This window comes from Lagenorhynchus albirostris, chromosome 7 (assembly GCF_949774975.1).
Source record: "Lagenorhynchus albirostris chromosome 7, mLagAlb1.1, whole genome shotgun sequence".
NCBI classification, from domain to species: domain Eukaryota; kingdom Metazoa; phylum Chordata; class Mammalia; order Artiodactyla; family Delphinidae; genus Lagenorhynchus; species Lagenorhynchus albirostris.
In genome coordinates, this window is record NC_083101.1 from 56,605,488 (window position 1) to 56,625,068 (window position 19,581).

At 39.2% G+C, this 19,581-nt stretch overlaps 1 protein-coding gene across 1 annotated transcript in view; it reads left to right on the top strand.

Moving 5' to 3' along the window:
- The first annotated feature begins 1,870 nt into the window (after positions 1–1,870).
- The window catches only part of UHRF2 (ubiquitin like with PHD and ring finger domains 2), a 74,199-nt gene continuing 56,488 nt past the window's right edge, over positions 1,871–19,581 (top strand). Inside the window, exons 1-3 of the mRNA XM_060153206.1 lie at positions 1,871–2,309; positions 8,026–8,259; positions 16,403–16,662. Of these exons, the coding sequence (XP_060009189.1) occupies positions 2,157–2,309; positions 8,026–8,259; positions 16,403–16,662 (647 nt within the window). The 5' untranslated portion in view covers positions 1,871–2,156. The remainder of the gene's footprint in view (positions 2,310–8,025; positions 8,260–16,402; positions 16,663–19,581) is intronic.

Here is a 19,581-nt window from a genome sequence, read left to right on the forward strand (position 1 = left end):
CTGTCTTTGCTTAAGCACTCTCTCCTCTTTGGGCATTCTGTACTTAACTAAATCCTCTCCATAATAATAGCACAAAAATAATTTATTGTGTAGCAGCAAGGGATAGGCACTATGCTAAACACTCTACACTCATTAGATGTTATAAGCACCATTTTACATTGAGGAAATTGAAGTAAATAATTCGTCCAAGATCACATTTTAAGAAAACAGCAAAACTGGGTTTACAATTCAAGTCTATCTCAATCCGCAAACTGAAAACTTAAATGCTGCCTTCATTACAATATACCAGTTAACTCAGGTCAAGTTGTACCCCTATCTTTAAGCTCACAGATCATTCTAGTCCCCCTTCACTCATCTCTAATTGTTGTTTTAACCAACAACACACTATTTAGTATTAAATTACTCTTTAATTTTTTCTAAATCTTATCTGAATTGGATTGTAAATTCTTTGTGAGCAGAGAATTAAAAAAAAAAAATCTTAATATGCCTCCGCAATGGCATAGCATATCCTATAATAGCAAATAGCTATCTCTTATTGGGGCAGTTTATAAGCATACTTAATATTTACACATGTAATGAATACTCAGTGTTTGCTTTACTTAAATCAGGAGCAGACAAGATGAATTATATTTAGAGGATACAGTGAATGTAAAATTTTCAACAAGAGTAGAGACCGAAGTGTGTATCTGTATTCCATTTTTTTCTGTCCTTCCCGTGTTGGGCCATCTTTTTTTATCATACTACTGGACTTCTCTGTACTTGCAGTTATTTTAAGTGGTTATTACAAAAATGCTGCTCTACCTTTAGGGTAATAATTTCCACCAGCCTGAATAATTACGTTATGGATTTTGGCCACTATTAAGTCCAAAGCTTATACATTTAGTTTTTTCTACCTTCATATGCTCTCTCCCTTCTTATTTGAAATAAGCCCACTGTTAGGTGTGTTAGGTAACCCTGCTTGGGCCTATTTCGGAGAATTTATTCCTGGTAGGCTCTCTGGAAGTCCTTTTCGGAGGTGTGTAATTTTGCATCCTTTAAAAGCGTTTTGCATGACCCCGCAATCCCTTAGGCCAAACGCTCACTAACCCGGAAGGTCCACAAACGGAAACCGCGAGAGGCCCTCCGGGCGGCGGCACCAACGCCTCCGTGGCCCGAGGTCCGGTTGTGAGCGCAGCGGGCCCGTAGAGGGCGATCCCAGCCGGCCCCGCAGCCTGCAGGCCTAAGGCCGCCACCTCGGCCCAGCGGCGGGAAACCCCAAGAAGCTGGTTTCCGCGCGAAGGCAGCATTCGGGCCGGCGGGAAACGAGTTCGCGAAGCAGAAGGGTCCCCAAGGCCTTTCCTGGGTGGCCGGCCCCACCAGGCCGCGTGGCTGGCGGTGTCTGGCTGAGCGCGGTGAAGCGGGTTCATTTCCTTACGTGCTTTCTCACAAATTTAGGCCGCGCCCGCGCGCACGCACACCGCTTTTCATGATCATACAAGTGCACGTCAGAGTTTCTCATCTTTGGTGTGTTTTTGAGACCACAGAACCGAATCGGCTAAGCCTGAGGAGTCGCTCGCGCCCTGGGTCGCGAAACCGAGACCAAAGGTGCAACCCATGTGGGCGGCCTTGTAACCGCCAGACACCCGAAGACTAGAGGGCGTGTCCAGGGCCCAGGTGCACGCTGAGGCGCAAGTAACGGCTCTCGGCGGCCCCGCCCCTCCGCCCCGCCCTCCCCGCACCCGCCCATTTTAGTTCCCTCATGTCTATAGCCACTTCCCTGGTCGCTTCCTCTTTAAGGCGGAGCCCGGCGTAGATCTCGCGAGATCCGGGTTGGCGCCGTGACCTCCATGTGGGAGCTAGAGCTCTATAAGTAAACACTCCGCGCGGTGCAGACAAGGCTGTTTCCCATTTGTGAGGTGGGGGCTGCGAAAGCAGCCGCGCTTCCGACTGGTTCCGGTTTCCTTCCCTCCTCAGCTCTCTTAGGTGGGCTCGCGGTCTAGTATTCGCCGCCGCCTGTCGGGCCCGGCGTCTGGTCGGTCTTCCTCGCTTGTGCGCGCGCTCGCCCGCCAGCCGCGGAGAGCCAGAGCAGCCGGGGAAGCGGCGCGGGCCGGGCGGGGCGCGGCGCCCGGAGCGCAGGGGGAGACAAAGCGAAGCCGGCCCCTTCTCCCGGCACCGAGATGTGGATCCAGGTTCGCACCATCGACGGCTCCCAGACGCGCACCATTGAGGACGTGTCTCGGAAAGCCACAATTGAGGAGCTGCGCGAACGGGTGTGGGCGCTGTTCGACGTGCGGCCCGAGTGCCAGCGCCTCTTCTACCGGGGCAAACAGGTGAGGCGCGCCCACCGCACCCCTCTGGAAGCCGGAGCAAGGGCAGCGGGACGCCACGGGGTTGCGTGGGCTGGGCGGGCCGGAGGGCTTGGTGCACGGCGCACGCAGAGCGCACCTAGCTCCATTTCGGGTGGGCAACCCTCGAGACTCAGAGTGCGGCCCTGCGCCCGCCTACGGGGCCTAGCGGGGTCCTGGCCGGCCCCGTTGCAGGTGCGCTCGGCGGGGGCGCCCCGAGCGCCGAGACCTCACCGCCTTTAGCAAGCGGGTCAGCAGCCGCAGGCACAGCCCGCCAGAGCGCCTGGGTTCCCTCGCTTCCCGCGCTTGGTGGGGTCCGGGGCCCCTGCAGGGCGGGGAGGGCAGCGGGCTCTGGCGGCCATGCCGAAGTGCGGGTGGGGAGGGTCGGAGGCCCCCGCTCCCGGCCGCGCTGACCCGGCTCACGGCTCGTATCGCTTCCGTATCTCTGCCGGGCTCCCGGCTCCCAAATAGGAGGGGAAACATACATTGCTCCCTCTGGGGCTCAAGACCCGAAGTCTGCCTCCTTACTGTGGAAGGGATTTATATATGCTGAAGATTCGAAGGGTTTACAGAACTTTTGGCACTCGTTTCCCTCACCTTTTTTCCTAGAATCGAATCTGTTGTGGGGCAGATTAGAGACCTGGGCTAAAGAAGCTGTTGATGTAACCCGGGACAGGTTTAAACTGCCCAGTGTTTGCCAGGGGGGTTGTTCGCAGAGTGAAAAGCAGTGTAAAAGATTTCGTCTTGCTCTTATTTTTCACCTTCTAATTAGACCCCTCACTCAAGCTTTTAACACAGCAATTGGAGCATAGCCAGCGGTACATACTTGAAGGCTGAAAGTGTTTTTTGGCGGTGAGGGTGTCTGTGGGCGTCGCTGGTAGTTGAACAGTTTAGCCTTGGTCTGGTCCATTGAAGAAGATTTTTCCTACTCACATGGCCTGTACCTAGAGACCCAGACCCATCCTATTTTATTGCCTTTTTTAAAAAAAAAAAAAAAAAAACGTTAATCCACTAAAGAAGTTGGCATCCTCCAGTTGGTAGATCATAGTTTGGCTCCAATCCTGTGGTTTGAAATAAGTGTAACTCTCTTTGATTTGGTAGAAGTAGCCGTTTTCCTACAGCCAAAGGGTTTGATAGGAATATTTTTCTCCCCTTCCTAGGCTTACCCTTTGAAACCTGCCCAGAAATTTCAGAGTAACAAGATTACACTCTGAGAAAGAGCCAGGGGTTTTTTTGTTTTCAAGTAAACGATAGCGTCTTTGATATGTGTTAGTAGCCAGTTTTATATTGATCTTCTAGTGTTAGACTTGTAAAAACAGCTGTTCAATTTAGTTGTAAACTTTGCTTTAGAAATAAATATCTGTGTATTAAAAACTGTGTAGCTTTATATTGCTGTGCCTCCAGTGGCTGACACCTTTTTATCTTTTGGTCAAAAGCGAAAAGCATGTAATCAAGTTTATTGAATTTTATTTTCTAGCTAGGAACAATAGTACATGAATTCCTGGGATACTTTGGTGACTTCACCAGAGATAGAAATGAAGCGTGAAAATGTATTCCTGGGCGACACCCCTTACAGTCTAATTATCAAATATGATAAAAAGAAAATGTGCACCTGGCTGTCTTTAGGAGAAGGTAGGGATTGGGATAAATTCAAGGCAACAGGGTACATTTTCAGGAAACCAGGAGGCTGTTCCAGGTTCAGGGAAGAACTTGAGGATAACAACATTATGTACCTCCTAGCCCAGGACAGTTGATAACTCCCTACTTTGATTTCACTATAGGGATAAACCAGTAGGAATTAGGAATGGACCTTGGGTGCTGTACTTAGTTGGAGACAGAAGGAAGACATTGCTGAAGCTGTATTTGTTCCTTATGAGCTGACAGGTAGCCATGGCAGTGATTATTATCTCTATTCTCCTTTCCTCTTTGGTGTTCATAGTCCTTGGACAGGATAGTGTGTCCTACTATTGGATTGATGTCACAGGGCTGCCCTTATCCTGTAAAATGCCTTTGTGCTTATTAGAAAAAGGCCACCCCTTCCTCAAGATGCCTTACTTCCACATAGTGAAAAATGTCTTAAATAAAAACAAATTTACAGTGTCCATGATGTAAATGGTCTCCCCCCTACCCCCACCTTTGTATGTTAGTCTGCGGCTTTTAATCCTTGGAAAACATCAGAATCACCTGTGGATATTTATTATACATGCTCAGCTCACCCCAGAATTGCAAGTGGTTGAATTTAACAAGACCCCATGGGAGACTCTGATGAGCACCAGAGTTTGAAAATGAATGTTGAAGGATAGTCAGCCTCATACTAGTTTCTTACTGTTCAAAGTATGGTCCCTGGATCAGCAGGACCAACAGCATTAGCTTCACCTGGGAGCCTCACACCAGACCTACTGAAGTAGAATCTGTATTTTAACAAGGTCCCCAGGTGGTCTGTATGCAAATGAAGCTTGAGAAGCTCTGTAATTATGTGATTCTCTCTACTTTAGAGAGTCAGAATGGAGAGCCTCAATTCAGGGCTGTAAGTTCCAGTTAAAGTAGGGTAACCTCATTTGGATATTCTTCTCTGGGAAGTTGAGTTTGCACCCTGGGGGTTGGGGGGTTTTTTTTTAAGGAAGAGTTATATTGGTGGATCTATACATCTTTTTGAGAATCCAGAGCTTTTCCTACTTCGAAAGGATTCTCTTTCCGCTTCTCTTTCCTTCCCTGTATCACTGTAGGGACTCTTAGAATAGATTGTAGATGTGGGGTATGAACCAGAACTGAAGAAAAACTGAGTAGTTAGTTGCCTTTTGCCCCTGGACTCAGTTTTCACATGGAGTACAAAGTAAAAGTGTTTGCCTACTTAAAGGAGTGAGGGAGTGAGAGAGAGGGGAAGAGGGGGAGAGGGAGACGGAGGAGTGTATATGCTGTGAAAGTGTAATGCCCTCCACCTGCATCCCTTATTAGCCCCTTGGGAATGACTTCTCTGCCTTCTCAGCCACTGCCAATTGGTGTTTGCTTCCTAGTTTTCCCTTGCAGCACTGTTGCCGTTCTTACTGTTACCTGGAATTTCTTTAACCCAATTCAAGGAAAAAATTCTAGGACTAGTCCTGCCTCTCTAGTATTGTAAATTCTGCAGCCCCATCTTCTAGGATGGCAGTTATCAAACATTTTCTGCTGTGAGACATTGATGGACTGTAGTTAAATGCATGAAACACATAGGTGTTTGTAATTTCCAAATTACCCAGTCCTTTTCTCCCCCACTCAGCATACTTTAAGTGCAGGTAATTTTCAATCAATACTTTCATTAAATTTGGGAGAACTTTAGTACTTATTCTTATTTTTTTTAGCTGTGCAGCTTGCAAGATCTTGGTTCCCTGACCAGGGATCAAACTTGGGCCCTCCGCAGTGAAAGCTCAGAGTCCTAAGCACTGGACTGCCAGGGAATTTCCAGTACTTTTAAAATAACATTCCAACAGTCTTCGCAACTCTTCACAATAGCCTAACTCTGTGGAACTTTCAGTGTGGTGAATAATAATCACTGTTTCAGGAAAACTGGGAGGGTACCTATGAATTAGGAAGCACTATATAATCTGGGTAAAAGTCGCTATCCTAGCGAGCGTGAGTAATTGAGGAAAAGTGGTTACTTGTTATTGTGGGCCTAATTTCTATTACAGGGCTTCATGCCTTCATATGCTTAGCGCTTCACTATGACTTAAGATACTACTTTTCCTTTCAAACCAAGTCTCACTTTAAGCAGCTTATATTTACTCTGATCACTTCCTAGAAACTAGTCAGAGGGGTTGGGTATAAGAATGCCCCCAAGGTCCCTCTCACTGACTCCTCAAATTTCAGTGGAAGTGTTTATGGAAATACTTTGGATTTCCAATTATTTCATCACCTTAACAGCTGTCTTCATTTGGGGCATGCCCTACCAGTTAATTTGCATGTTCTGTGCTGTTAGTTTTTTCCCTACTTTGAACATTACATTTTTTTGTAGTTGTCATAATGTGCAACAGCTGTATGTTTAATCAAAGTTGCGCTTTTTCAGCTGTCACAGAATTGGTGTGTTCTTACTTGGGGGTGAGGGGGGAGGGGAGGGGATGCTGTTGGAGAAAGTCAAAATGAAGGTGTGAATGTGTAGTTTTTTGCTTCTTGAGGTTTTCCCAGGAGTTCAGGATTAGGAGTTCTTGTTTTTTTAATCAGATAAGCCATGTTAACATCATGTCCCTATAAGGGCTTATCTGCTTACTGACTTGGAAGACTCCTTAGACTTATGTGAAATAAGTATGTTAACTAATCTGTGAGATAATGTCTCATTTAATTCCCCCACTGGAAAATTTGAATTTCTCAGTCCCTTGTTCTGTTTAACGGTGTGAACACCTGTAGAGTGCAGGATTGTGCCAAGTGTATTCTTGGACCACTTGAATTAAAGTTACCTTACGTAGTACATTAGTAAGTTTGTCATTCAAGGACAGATTCTCATTCTTTTCTCTTTGGTTGACTTCTCACGTACGGCTTTATTGTGTTAGAGCTGTGAATGGTGACAGGTATTACATGCAAAGAGGGAAGAATGACTAGGGATTAAATTGGTAATGTTTCCGGGGAAATGGTAGTTCTGAACTTCAAGGAGTTTAGAGAAATGGCCAACTGACTTTTATAAAGAAACAAAATGGAGACTTAGTTTCCTAGGCCTTCCGTAACAAAGTACCAAACCCTAGGTGGGTTAAGACAACAAATTTATTGTCCAGCAGTTCTGGAAGCTGGAAGCCAGAACTCAGGTTGTCAGCAGGGCCATGCCATCTCTGGCTCTAAGGAAGAATCCTTCCTTGCTTCCTTTAGCTTCTTGATGTTTGCTAGCAGTCCTTGGTGTTCTTGGCTTGTAAATGTGTCACTCCAGTCACGTGGCTATTTTCTCCCCTTGTGTCTGTCCAAATTTAAACTTTTTATAAGGACACCAATCACAATGGATTAGGGCCCACCCTTTTCATCTAGTTTTAACTTGATTACATCTGTAAAGATCCTATTTCCAAATAAATAAGGTCTCATTCTGAGTTACTTGGGATTAGGACTTCACCGTATTTGGGAGGGGTTGGGGGTGGGGCTGGTGGATGCCATTCAGTCCTTTATAGAGACCCTGCCAAAATATGGGTAAGTTGTAAGATAATTTATTCACTAGTCATCCTGGAATACTTTTCATAATACAACTTGATCGCCTTTACAGAGAACTTTGAGCAAGTTGGAGTAGCATAAGCAAGAATTGTAATTATTCCTGCTTGAATTTTTTTTGCTTGATTTTTAAAAATTACTGCTTCAGAAAGATAAAATGGTTAAATGTCCTTATGAACACAAGGTCATAAAACAGTTCACTTTCAAAATTCACCTTTCTTGTAGATTCATTAAAATACACAAAACTTGTTGAAGTTTAGAGTTTTTCTGCCTAGGTGATGAGGTCACAGCAGCAGTGATAACATTTTTGGTTTCAGTGGCTATCAGTTTTCCCTATAGTTGATATAGAATGATTCTTAAGAATTTATTGAGGTCCTGAAAAGATGTTGTCATCAGAGGCCATAGGAATGGCTTCACAATCACTAAATTTCAGTGCTCTGTATTTTATTTTAATAATTTAGCTAGGACATTTGAGTAACTAAGGATGTAGAAAGATTGAGTTTTGAGAGAAGCATTTTAATCTTTTTCTATCCTTTTTTTCTAGTTAGAAAATGGATATACTTTATTTGATTATGATGTTGGACTGAATGATATAATTCAGCTGCTAGTTCGTCCAGACCCTGACCTTCCTAGCACATCTAAACAGACTGATGTACAGGCCAAACCCTGTTCTAATAGTCCACCTAAAGTAAAGAAAACCCCAAGGGTGGGACCTTCCGGTCAGCCGTCTACATCAACTCGTGATTTTCTTATTGATCCTGGCATTGGACTATACAAGGTATGTTGTCTTCCTCAGACTTCTGGTTAATTGTGAGAATATAGATATGTTCTCTTCAGGGTGTTGTGAACAAGAAAACATTGATTGCTGTTTGAGAGTAAAGATTGGGCTGTTAATATTTTAACTTTTAAAAGTAATCTTGAAATACTAGTGAAAGATATATAGGCAAATGTATAAAATGTGTATGTACAGTACAGAGAATAATAAAGCAAACACCTGTGTAATTCCACCAAGGTTAAGCAGTTCCTTTTTAAAGCCTCCTGTGTGCCCCTACCAGAACACATCTCCCTCTCTTTCCCTAAGAGGTAAACTACTTTTTCTCACTACTCTGGTCATTTTATTTTTCTTTAGTGTTAACTACTTATGTATGTATCTCTAAACAATGTTTTGTTTTGCCTGTATTTGAACTTTTACTTTTTTGCATATAGATATTTTATTTTTCACTATTATGTTATTCCGTTTTATTAACATGCCACAATACATTTATCTAATCCATGATTAATAGGTATTTGAGCTGTTTCCAGTTTTAGCTGTTTTAAACTGTGCTGTTTTGAACCAACTATGTGTATCCTGGTATACATGTTCAAGAATTTCTTTAGGAATTTTTACCTAGAAATAAAAGTGCTGGTGGAACTTCAGTGCATATTGTATCTGTAGATCAGCTTGGAGAATTGACATCTTTACAATGTTGAGTCCTTCATTCATGAATGATAGATGTCTCCATTAATTTAGATCTTTGACATGTTTCTCAATTACTTTTCTGTTTACATACCTTTGACTTATTTCTATTAGCTTTGTTTTTGATGGTTGCCTTTTAAAATTGCAGTTTGTTTGGTATGTAGAAATGCAATTGATTTATTTATTGACCTTTGTTATCTAGCAACTTCTTCAAATTCTAGTAAATTTTGTGGGAATAATTGACAGTTTTGCTCCATCTTTTTCTATCCTTATATTTTTTCTTAATTCTTACTGGTTGGGATAAACTGGGACCCAAACTTAATTTTCAGAGCGTTTTCAAGGCAAAAAATTAAAGATTGGTAGACAAAATGAATTAAGAAAATGCAAATAGAGATCTATGGAAAAATGCAAACAGATCCATAAAAATGGAAAGAATCAAAACTGGCGAAGAGTTGTATCAAAGTACCTGGCCTGGCTACACTGAGGAATTGCTTTAAACCCATGACGATATCTAAATTGACCCACAAATGTAAAAAAAAAAAAAAAAAAGCTTTCATTTGTTCTATAAATTTAGTGTAATATTGATACTTGAAACATGATAAAAAGCACACTAGTATCACTACATATTGATGTAAAACCTAAGTTATGTTTTACAAATAAAATTATAACTATATTAGAAGACCATACCTTGACTAATTGTGGTTTGTCAGGAAGTGGGATAGTTCATTTTTAAGAAATATTTTAATATTTCATATTAATAAACCAAAGAAAACAAATGATCTAATCTGTTTTCTTCATCTAAATAAAAATTTGAATTCATTTCTGATTTTTTAAAAAAATCCTTGGTAACAGGAACAGATGGAATAGATGAATATTTTAAACCACACCCAGCATCATGCTTAATGGTGGGGAAAAGCCACAAACATTCCCATTAAAGACAGGAGCCAGACAAAGAAGCCCGTTAATGCTATTGTTTAACATCTTTCTAGAAGTGCTAGATGATACAGATAAGCAGAAAACAAAGTGTTGTAAATACTGGAGAAGGCAGTCTTTACTTAGGAATACCTGGAAAGCTGAGAAGATACCTTAGAGCATTATGAGCCATCAGCAGAGTGGCTGTTGAAATACCAGTAGCTTTCCTTACTGTGATCATTTAGTAAAAGAAAAAAGTATAGTAACAAAACAAAAGTCTGCGAATAAACTTACATGATATGCACAAAACTTACATAAATTAGTGCCTTATGTAGTGCTCACAGTTCAGATTGAATTGTTAATATTGAAAGCCCACTTGCCAAATTGTTGTCTATGTCACTCATTGATTTCATCACTCTTTCAGTTACCAAAACTTTCTACTTGATATTTTTTCACATTATTTTAAAAATAAACTTGTTAGTTTAGAACAGTTTTAGATTTACAGCATAATTGGGAAGATACTACAGTTTTTCCATATATCCCACACCTGGTTTGCCCTGTTGTTAACATCTAACATTAGTGTGTGGCACGTTTGTTATAATTAATGAACCATATCTCATTAGCTTGTACCTAATGTCTTTTATGTTCCAGAATCCCATCTAGGACACCATATTACATTTACATTAGTATTATACTAAGACAGTTGTCACGTCTCCTTAAGCTCCTCTTGGCTGTGGCAGTTTCTCAGACTTTGTATTTGATGATCTTGACAGTTTTGAGGAGTACTGGTCAGGTATTTTGTAAAATGCCATGTTAGGATTCATTTGTTTTCCTCATCATTAGACTGGATTTACATATTTTGGGAGGAAGAGCACAGAGGTGAAGTGCTATTTTCATCACATATCTAGGGCACTGTACTGTCAACATTCTATTTGGTGATTATAATTTAGGTTTTACATCAGTAGTAACTTACTACTGTTGATGTGAACCATAATCACCCGGCCAAGGTGTAGTGTGTGTCACATTTCTTCACTGTCAGTTTACTTTCCCCCACCCCCCTTTACATACTTTTTTTTTTTGAGATGAAGTCATTATATGCAGCCCAAACTGCATGTAGTCAGATCTACAAAAATTATTGGGAATTCTTTTATGCGGGAGACTTGTCTCTTCATTTCCTCAGTCATTTATTGACATCAGTATGGATATTTTTTCTCCTGTGTCCCTTCCATATACCCCCATTATTTTGGGTTCCTTTGATTTTCGTTGAAGCGCTTTCTTTCTGGCACTAGCGCTAGCGCTTTTCTTTCGGGCTCATCTTGTAAGTTTCCTGCCCCAGTCCTGCAGTCAACCATTTCTCCAAGGAGCCTTGGTTCCTTTAATTGGAGAATGGTATTGGAAACTTAAGATCTGGGCTCTAGGTGCTCCTTGCTACTGGGGTGTCCTTGTTTTTAGGGCCCTCAGCTGACAGAGCAAGGAAATACATGCAGTATGTATAATAACTCCTGTATATCCATGTATCTATAAATATTTATGTAACCATCTGTGTCCATATTAAGCTTACATTATTACATTTTAACTTTTAAGGGCAACAGTTTAGAAGCTGCTACTTTTGACTTGATTTGTTTTGGGCCATGTAGGTATGAATTTGTTTTCATAGGAGAGGACCAGCTTATGAATCTGCAGATCTGAGATTAAGCAAGGTTAAGTAGTTAAGGTCAATTTAAATTCTCTGTTTAGCACACTTCTCAATACCCAGTTGTGTCCCCTCCCCCAAACTAATTCAGACAAGCATCATGAGAAACTACTTCTCTTAGCAGATCTTTGCTTTTTATTTGCAGTGTTAGTACTTTGGCTGTCAACTATCTCTAGTACTTGGTTTTGTTTTTTAAACATCTCTTATATTTCATATTAATATATAGCATAGATGTTAAAGACTTGAGCTTTGTTGTCAACCTTGGTTTCAAATTTCAATTCAGCCACGTTCTGAGTTGGACAAATTTGGCAAGTAAGTACATTGTCTCCCTTTCCTCATTTAGAAATACACTTGGAACCTGGCATGTGAACTCTCAAAAGGCTACTGTTATTTGTAAAGTAATATGTTTAGTCAAAGCTGCACTTAACCTTCCTCTTTAGTTGAAGAGACTAACACAAACTTACTTGCTTTTTTGGGTGAAGCTCGGTAATTGTCATAGATATTTGAAATTTTGACTAGTGACTTTTTCATATAGAAGGGTTTATTTCTGGATAATCCATTCATTGAATATTTAGATATTTAGTGTATATTTGTACTGGGTACTAGAAATGAGGGGTAAACAGATGATATTGCCCTCTGCCTTCATAATTATATTAGATATTCTTTTGGGCTAGCCTGAAAATGCTCAGAGGCTTCTACTTTTGACTTATTTTGAGTTTGCTTTGAATTTTGTCTGTTTTCCTTAGAGCGAGTCTCTGAATAGTGAGTATATCAAAATTTCATTAAATTGTGTCTGAATCATTTAAAAATTGGGAGGTTTTTTTTTCCTCTTCATGAATTCTTGCCTATGTAATTTTTTGCTTTATAAAGATTTTTCTCTATGGATGAGCAAACAGATTTGGAGGCTTTCCCTTCCTTTTGCCTAAGAATATTTTTGGACCTCATGATAAGCAGGCACAAAAAGTGGATTTTCAAAGTAGTGTACTCAAAACAGACATAGGTAAACATTTAAACTTTAAGATGAAATTTTAATCTGAAGTTGTTATCCAGTATCAGTCTTGTTTTGCCCTATTTGATAACTTTGAGCGATATTTGGTCAATTTCAGATAGCTTTTCATACGTTGTAAGAAACCAGATATCACTATCACGTTTAGAAAGTCTGTGGAAGATTGCAGAGGCTGGGTCCATCCATTCCCATTGTACAACACATTGAATCACACTGGCTCTAGGAAGTAATTTATTTTGTGAAACCAGGTGGACCTCTGATGCCTAAATTGGTTTTAATTCTGGTTTTTAGATGTGGAAGCTTTGTATGACTCACATCAGATCTTACTGTTGAAATGACTCATTCTGGCTTAAATAATAACTGTTTAGCATGATGATAGTAAGCTTTTAGGATTTAGCTAAGTGTGTGGCACTGTTAAAACTTTTTACATGTCTATGCTTATTGTAGCAAATAAAGAGGAAAATTATCAGTAATTACTAAGTAAAAATCATGGATTTCCTATATTTCCTGTCTTGTCTATAGTGCAGTGCTGCTTTATTTAACCTTGTTGATCATGAAATGTAATAGACAACAAATAAGAGTAGAACTTAACAAGATATTATGAAGTCAGTGTCCATAAATACCACTCAAATTAAGAAATAGAACAGCAGTACGCCAGGAGCTTCTCATGTGCCCCTCTTGATTAAACTCCCTCCTCCCTAGTTGTAACTACTACCCAAACTTCTATGGTAGTCAATACTTTACTTTTTATGAGCTTTAACCTTTTATTATACTTAACCTCTTAATAACATTTAACCTATGTATGCATCGCTAATTTTCCTCTTTCTGAACTTTATATAAATGGAACCGTATTGTGTTTTGATTTGTAACTCTGAAGAAACACGGTATAATGAGAGAATCATGTTCAGAGTTAGAGAAACCTTTATCAACTTAGCTCCCATTTCTAGCTGTGTATCTTCTGAGGGCAAGTGTATTTCACTTCTGAACCTAATTGGAAAATAAGAATGACGTTGCATTGTAATTTTTAAAGGAGGTAACGTATATAATGTTAAATGGCTAATGTATTTACTAAATAAGCATGGTATGGTAATAAGACCGACCATACTATGAGTTTTAATAAGTTTTAACATAGGACATATGTTGATACTTAGTGGAAGGAGAGTTATTTCATTTGTTCCTACTATATGTTTGCTAGGTTGGCACATCATACAGATTTGTCACCTACTCTCAATATACTGCAAAGTATGTTACTTTATAAAAGAAGCTGAGGCTGGGACAGGTTAAGTAACTTGTTCAAGGTTACATCTAGTAGGTGATAAGCAAGGGCTTAAACTGAGGTTTATCTGCAGAGCTTGTGTGTTTTCCACAGAACATACAAAGTGCTACAGCTAGCTATGGTAATTTCTCAAGTATTTGCTCTTGGTACTGTTTTATTTTTTAATGATTTTTCCTTGCCTCTCATACTTGGGTTTTTTTTGTTTGTTTGGGTTTTTATCAAATACTTGGACATGAAAGACTCTTCTCTAAATGTGGCTACAGGCATATCTTGGAGATAATACGGGTTTGGCTCCAGACGACCACAAAAAAGAATATCAGTAAAGAAGTCAAACAAGTTTTTTGTTTTCCAGTGCATACAAAAATTACATTTACACTATACTATAGCCTATTAAGTGTACAACAGCATAATTTCTTTTAAAAGTGTACATACCTTAATTTTAAAATGCTTTATTAAAAAAAAACCATCTAAGCCTTCAGCAAGTCGTGATCTTTTTGCTGGTGGGAGGTCTTGCATCCGTGTTGATGACTGCTGGCTGATCCAGGATGGTGGTGGCTGTGGCAGTTTCTTAAATAAGACAACAGTGAAACTTTGTCATAGATTGACTCTTCCTTTTACAAACAAGTTTTCTGTAGCATACAAGGCTGTTGGATAGCATTTTACTAACAGTAGAACTTGTTTCAAAATCGGAGTTGAGTCCTCAAACCCCACCACTGCTTTATCAACTAAGTTTATATAGTATTCGAAATCCTTTGCTGTTTCAACAGTCTTTACAGCATCTTCAGCAGGAGTAGCTTCCATCTCAAGAAACTACTTTCTTTGCTCATTCATAAGAAGCAACTCCTTATCCATTCAAGTTTTACCATGAGATTACAGCAATTCACCCACATCTTCAGGATCCACTTCTAATTCTAGCTCTCTTGCTATTTCCATCACATTGAAGTCCTGAACCCCTCAAAGTCATCCATGAGGGTTGGAATCAATGTATTCTAAATCCTATTAATGTTGATATTTTGACCTCTTCCCATGAATCACAAATGTCCTTAATGGCATCGAGAACGGTCAATTTTTTCCAGAAGGTTTTCAGTCAGCTTTGCTGAGATCCATCAGAGGAATCACTATGGTAGCTATAGCCTTACAAAATGTATACTAATGAATAGTAGCAAAAACATAAGCTTTAAGGTCAAGGTGTCTTCAAATCCTAGTTTTACATTTTATTAACTTTCATTTGGAGCAAGTTAACTTGTCAGAGCCTTAAATTCTTATCCTGTAAAATATGATTTATTAATTATTAAGGTTAGTTAGACAAGCCTAACTAAAGGAGCCTTGCATAATACCTGGTATATGGGTATTAACTTCAGTACATACTAACCCCCACCCCTACCCCATGTGATACCATCCGTCAGAGTTCTGTTGGATACCTTAAGTGGTCTTAGACCCTCAGGAAGAGCTAGCTTGATTAGGTAATGATCTTGTATTAGTAATGTCTGTTTTTTTTCTTTTTAAAGAGTTTTTAAAAAGTTGAAGGGATGTCTCTTGGTTGTTGCTCCTGAAAGGGCTTTGACCTTTATACGAATTCCCTCAGCATTTTTTAGGACAGGACTTTTTTTTTTTAACCCAATTTCTTAGGTAACTCTAAATTTCTCTGGTATACCTGTCTTCTAATACCGTTTTCCTTTTGTTAGATTGTATGGTTTAGTTCTGGATCATCCACTAGAGTTGACTACATACATTTTGCATGTTTATAGCTCTGTTCTCTTTATATTTTCTTTGTTCTTTGAGGTACTAAATAATGCATTTGCTAGTGACTTGCTGTTGGTGGAACTTATCTCCATTTTGTATAGGTAGGTTCACTAGATTCTTTCCTTTGTACATGTGCGTAAGTCCCTCGTTTTCGAGTTTTATTTTCTGTTTAATACTGTGTTTTCTGGTTGGACTGACTGTAAATTATCTGTAGGATTCTGAAGAAATTAATGGAACAAATTAATATCACAGTCATAATACTTCAGAGTTCTGGCTTTTTGTTAGTGACTTTTTTTTTTTTTGCGGTACGCGGGCCTCTCACTGTTGTGGCCTCTCCCGTTGCGGAGCACAGGCTCTGGACACGCAGGCTCAGCGGCCATGGCTTACGGGCCCAGCTGCTCTGCAGCATGTGGGATCCTCCCAGACCGGGGCACGAACCCGTGTCCCCTGCATTGGCAGGCGGACTCTCAACTACTGTGCCACCAGGGAAGCCCTGTTAGTGACATTCTTAATGAATGACATGCCAGAATAACTCTTGGGTACACAAGAATTATATTTTAAAAGTCTAATATAGATATGGGTAAGGAATAGTTAAAGAAAATACCTATTTCTTTGAAGGATATTGGGAGGAAAGTTAATTTTCGTATTAGTAAATAACAGATTTGACAGTATAATCCAAAAAGAATAGTTTCGTTCTAATCTTTCAAATTACTTTAAACATGAATATCTGCAAATATTAACTATGATAACCCTCAAAATAACTTGAGTTATATTAATGTTTTTGAAGCAGTAGATGAAATTACGCTTCATTAACTAATTTTAAACTTTTTTTTAGGTAAATGAATTGGTGGATGCCAGAGATGTCGCCCTTGGTGCTTGGTTTGAAGCACGTATACATAGTGTTACTAGAGCTTCTGATGGACACTCACGTGGCAAAACTCCACTGAAGAATGGCAGTTCTTATAAAAGGACTAATGGAAATATAAATCATAATTCCAAAGAGAACACAAATAAATTGGACAATGTACCCTCTACGTCTAACTCAGATTCTGTTGCTGCTGATGAAGACGTAATTTATCATATCGAGTATGATGAGTAAGTGCTCATGCTATTGAGGACTTCATTCATGTTTTTGTTTGTAGAAGCAAAAAAATCTTCTATCTCAAGATTGTTTTCAGATAATAGTCTTTCAGAAGAAATCATCTAGGGGTCATGTTCGGTCTAGTACCATTTGTTTTTGTTTGTTTAGTGGTTGTAATATAATAAGAGCTCCTCAACATTTAGCATCTGGCTCCTAAGTGGTTTGTTGTTTTGGGTATCCTAATACCTGGCTTAATTTAATATGTAAGGGTTTCTCTTTGTCTGGTCCTCTATTAGGGTTTTTGCTATGTATTTTAATAATATTCTAGAAAGTATATAACAGTGTGTAATGTAATAGCATTCATTCATTTATTTATTTATCTTGGCCACGCCGTGGGGCATGTGGGATCCTAGTTCCCCAACCAGGGATCGAACCCACGCCCCCTGCAGTGGAAGTGCGGAGTCTCAACCATCAGACAGCCAGGGAAATCCCTGTAATAGCCTTTAGAATGAGGTTGAAATATTTTCTAAAAGCTATTATTGGGATAATTCACATAAAATTTATACATTTAAAGGGTACAATTCACTGTTTTTAATATATTCATAGGATTGTGCATTATCACACACTACTCTTAGAACATTTTTATTTTCCCCCAAAAAAACTATATGCCCGGCAATCACTTCCCAACCCCCCTCTCCCAACAAAAAAATTTTTTTTGAATTTTATTTTATTTATTTTTTTTATACAGCAGGTTCTTATTAGTCATCCATTTTATACAACAAAATGTTTTTAAATGTTCATGTGAACACAGTATTAAGAACTTGCTTTGAGGGCTTAGACTTTAACACTGAATTATTTTCCTTACCTATTTTCAAAATCCTAGTACAAAAGTTACTATGGTGAAAGATTTAATGTTTATTCAACACTAAATGATCTTTGTCTTCATTCAAGTGATATTTTAATATGTATAGAAAGTATGAAACCAAATCTTTATCAGGTGTGAGTTCAAGATCCTAAAATGGTTTTGATTTTTCTTAGCAAAAATGGTATAAAAGACTGGTGTCAACTCAGATTTCCAGGATACCTGGAAAGGGGTCAAAAGTAGATCCCTTTCATCTTTTCTGATACTTCTTATGGTTTTAGTTAACTTGCCAACGTGGCTTATTTCAAATGTGCAGTCATACTGTTTTTTACCATAGTAGATGATAATAGAAGCAACAACTAGCATGGGTATTAATATCTTGGATTGGCCAGGACTGGCAATATTGATAAATCGAGCCTGGGATAGAAAGGGATTGGAGTTGATGTGTTAATAGTAACCAGTGTCTGGGTTTATGAATACCATGGCAAAGAGGCAAGAGTGGAGGATTTAAGCTATCTGTATATCGGCTGTCAACAAGTGGAGTTCTTGATTTGCTTCAAGTTTTTATTCTATTTCTTGGAGAAAAGAAGAAATAACTCAGAAACCTGCTACTTGGGACCTGATTCTGGCCAATAAAGGAGTTATTATTTGGCCCCCCCCCAAGAAAAATTGTATAGAATGGCACAGTGTAGAAATAGGGTAAGAAGCTTTAAACACTAAGTAAACTAAGGCTTATTAAATTTTTTACAGTTTTAGGGGCTCTTAGTTGGTTTTGGAATAAGACTTTCCAAGGGATAGACCTGAGTTTGGTACAATGTTAGAACATAAATCACAGTATCTTAGCGTTTATTTGGTTATTTTTTAATGAAGAAGTTTGTCTTGATTAGAATGAATGTTGGTCTAAACCCAACATGCATGAGAAGACTAAAATTATCTGTCCAAAATAATTTTACATGATGGAATTGTTTCAGTGTTGGCAACTTAAAGATATGGTAGCTGAACTTTCTTTGAGACGTAAGATATCAGAAGCTTAGTAAATGTCATTCATATCTTCAAAAAGAGAAAAGGACTATACAGAGTAAAGTATGAAATAAATAAAATAGTTGAGTTTCTGGATAAGAGTCCCAGATAACAAAAGGCTGTTATAAGCATCTAGAAAAAATCATGATCCCATATGGATGTGATAAAGAATCCTGTTAAAGTTTCTTTCGTCACGGTTATCAGAAAAGTTAAAAACTATAGTCAAGTTCATGTTAATTTCAATAACTTATTAAACAAGTTCTCACATTCTTGGACGGAGGATGCATTGAAGACAGATTGTGGAGTATATGGCTTAGCAGTAGTAATAGATTCTTATTGAGTAGTAAGCTCCAACTTAGTTAATAGAATGTAGCTATCAAATAGTTACACTGTAGGATGTTTTATTAGAAGTAAGATATCTAGAACAAGACTGGTGGTGCTACCGTTTTACTGGCCTGGTTATTCTCTACTTGGAATATTGTTTTCCATCTTCGTACTTTAAGAATAATACCAACAGGACATGGTGCATCTTTAGAGTAGAGGTCAAAATGTAAAGTCAACATGAAGAATAGCTAAAAGAACTAAGTATTTACATTGAAAAGACTGGGATCAAGATAGCTTTCATATTTTAAAAGCTCTGGGTGAAAGTTCTGTACAACATAGAAGGTAGGTTTCAGGATAACATAAACTTCCTACCAGTCAAATCTCTAAAGATAGAGAATGGTCTGCACTGAGAAGGAGACAAAAACAAGCGTTGGCTATCTTCAACCTTAGACAGGGGGAATTACTAGAAATGTTACATTGCAAAGGGAAATAAAGTTAGAGGTCATTAATCCAATCACTCTAATTTTTACTTCCAAAACAGTATTTGTCAGACAATTTTTTTGTACTTAATAGACTTTAAGTACATACAGGCTGCCATCCCATTCCATTTATGATTCTAAATCTGTCATTTCTCTCAATGAATTAACTTCATTTTTCTCATAAAGTTGAAAGTAATCTGCTTAATTGTCTCCAAACTCTGAGTGCAGCAGTGCGAGTGCGTTTTGAA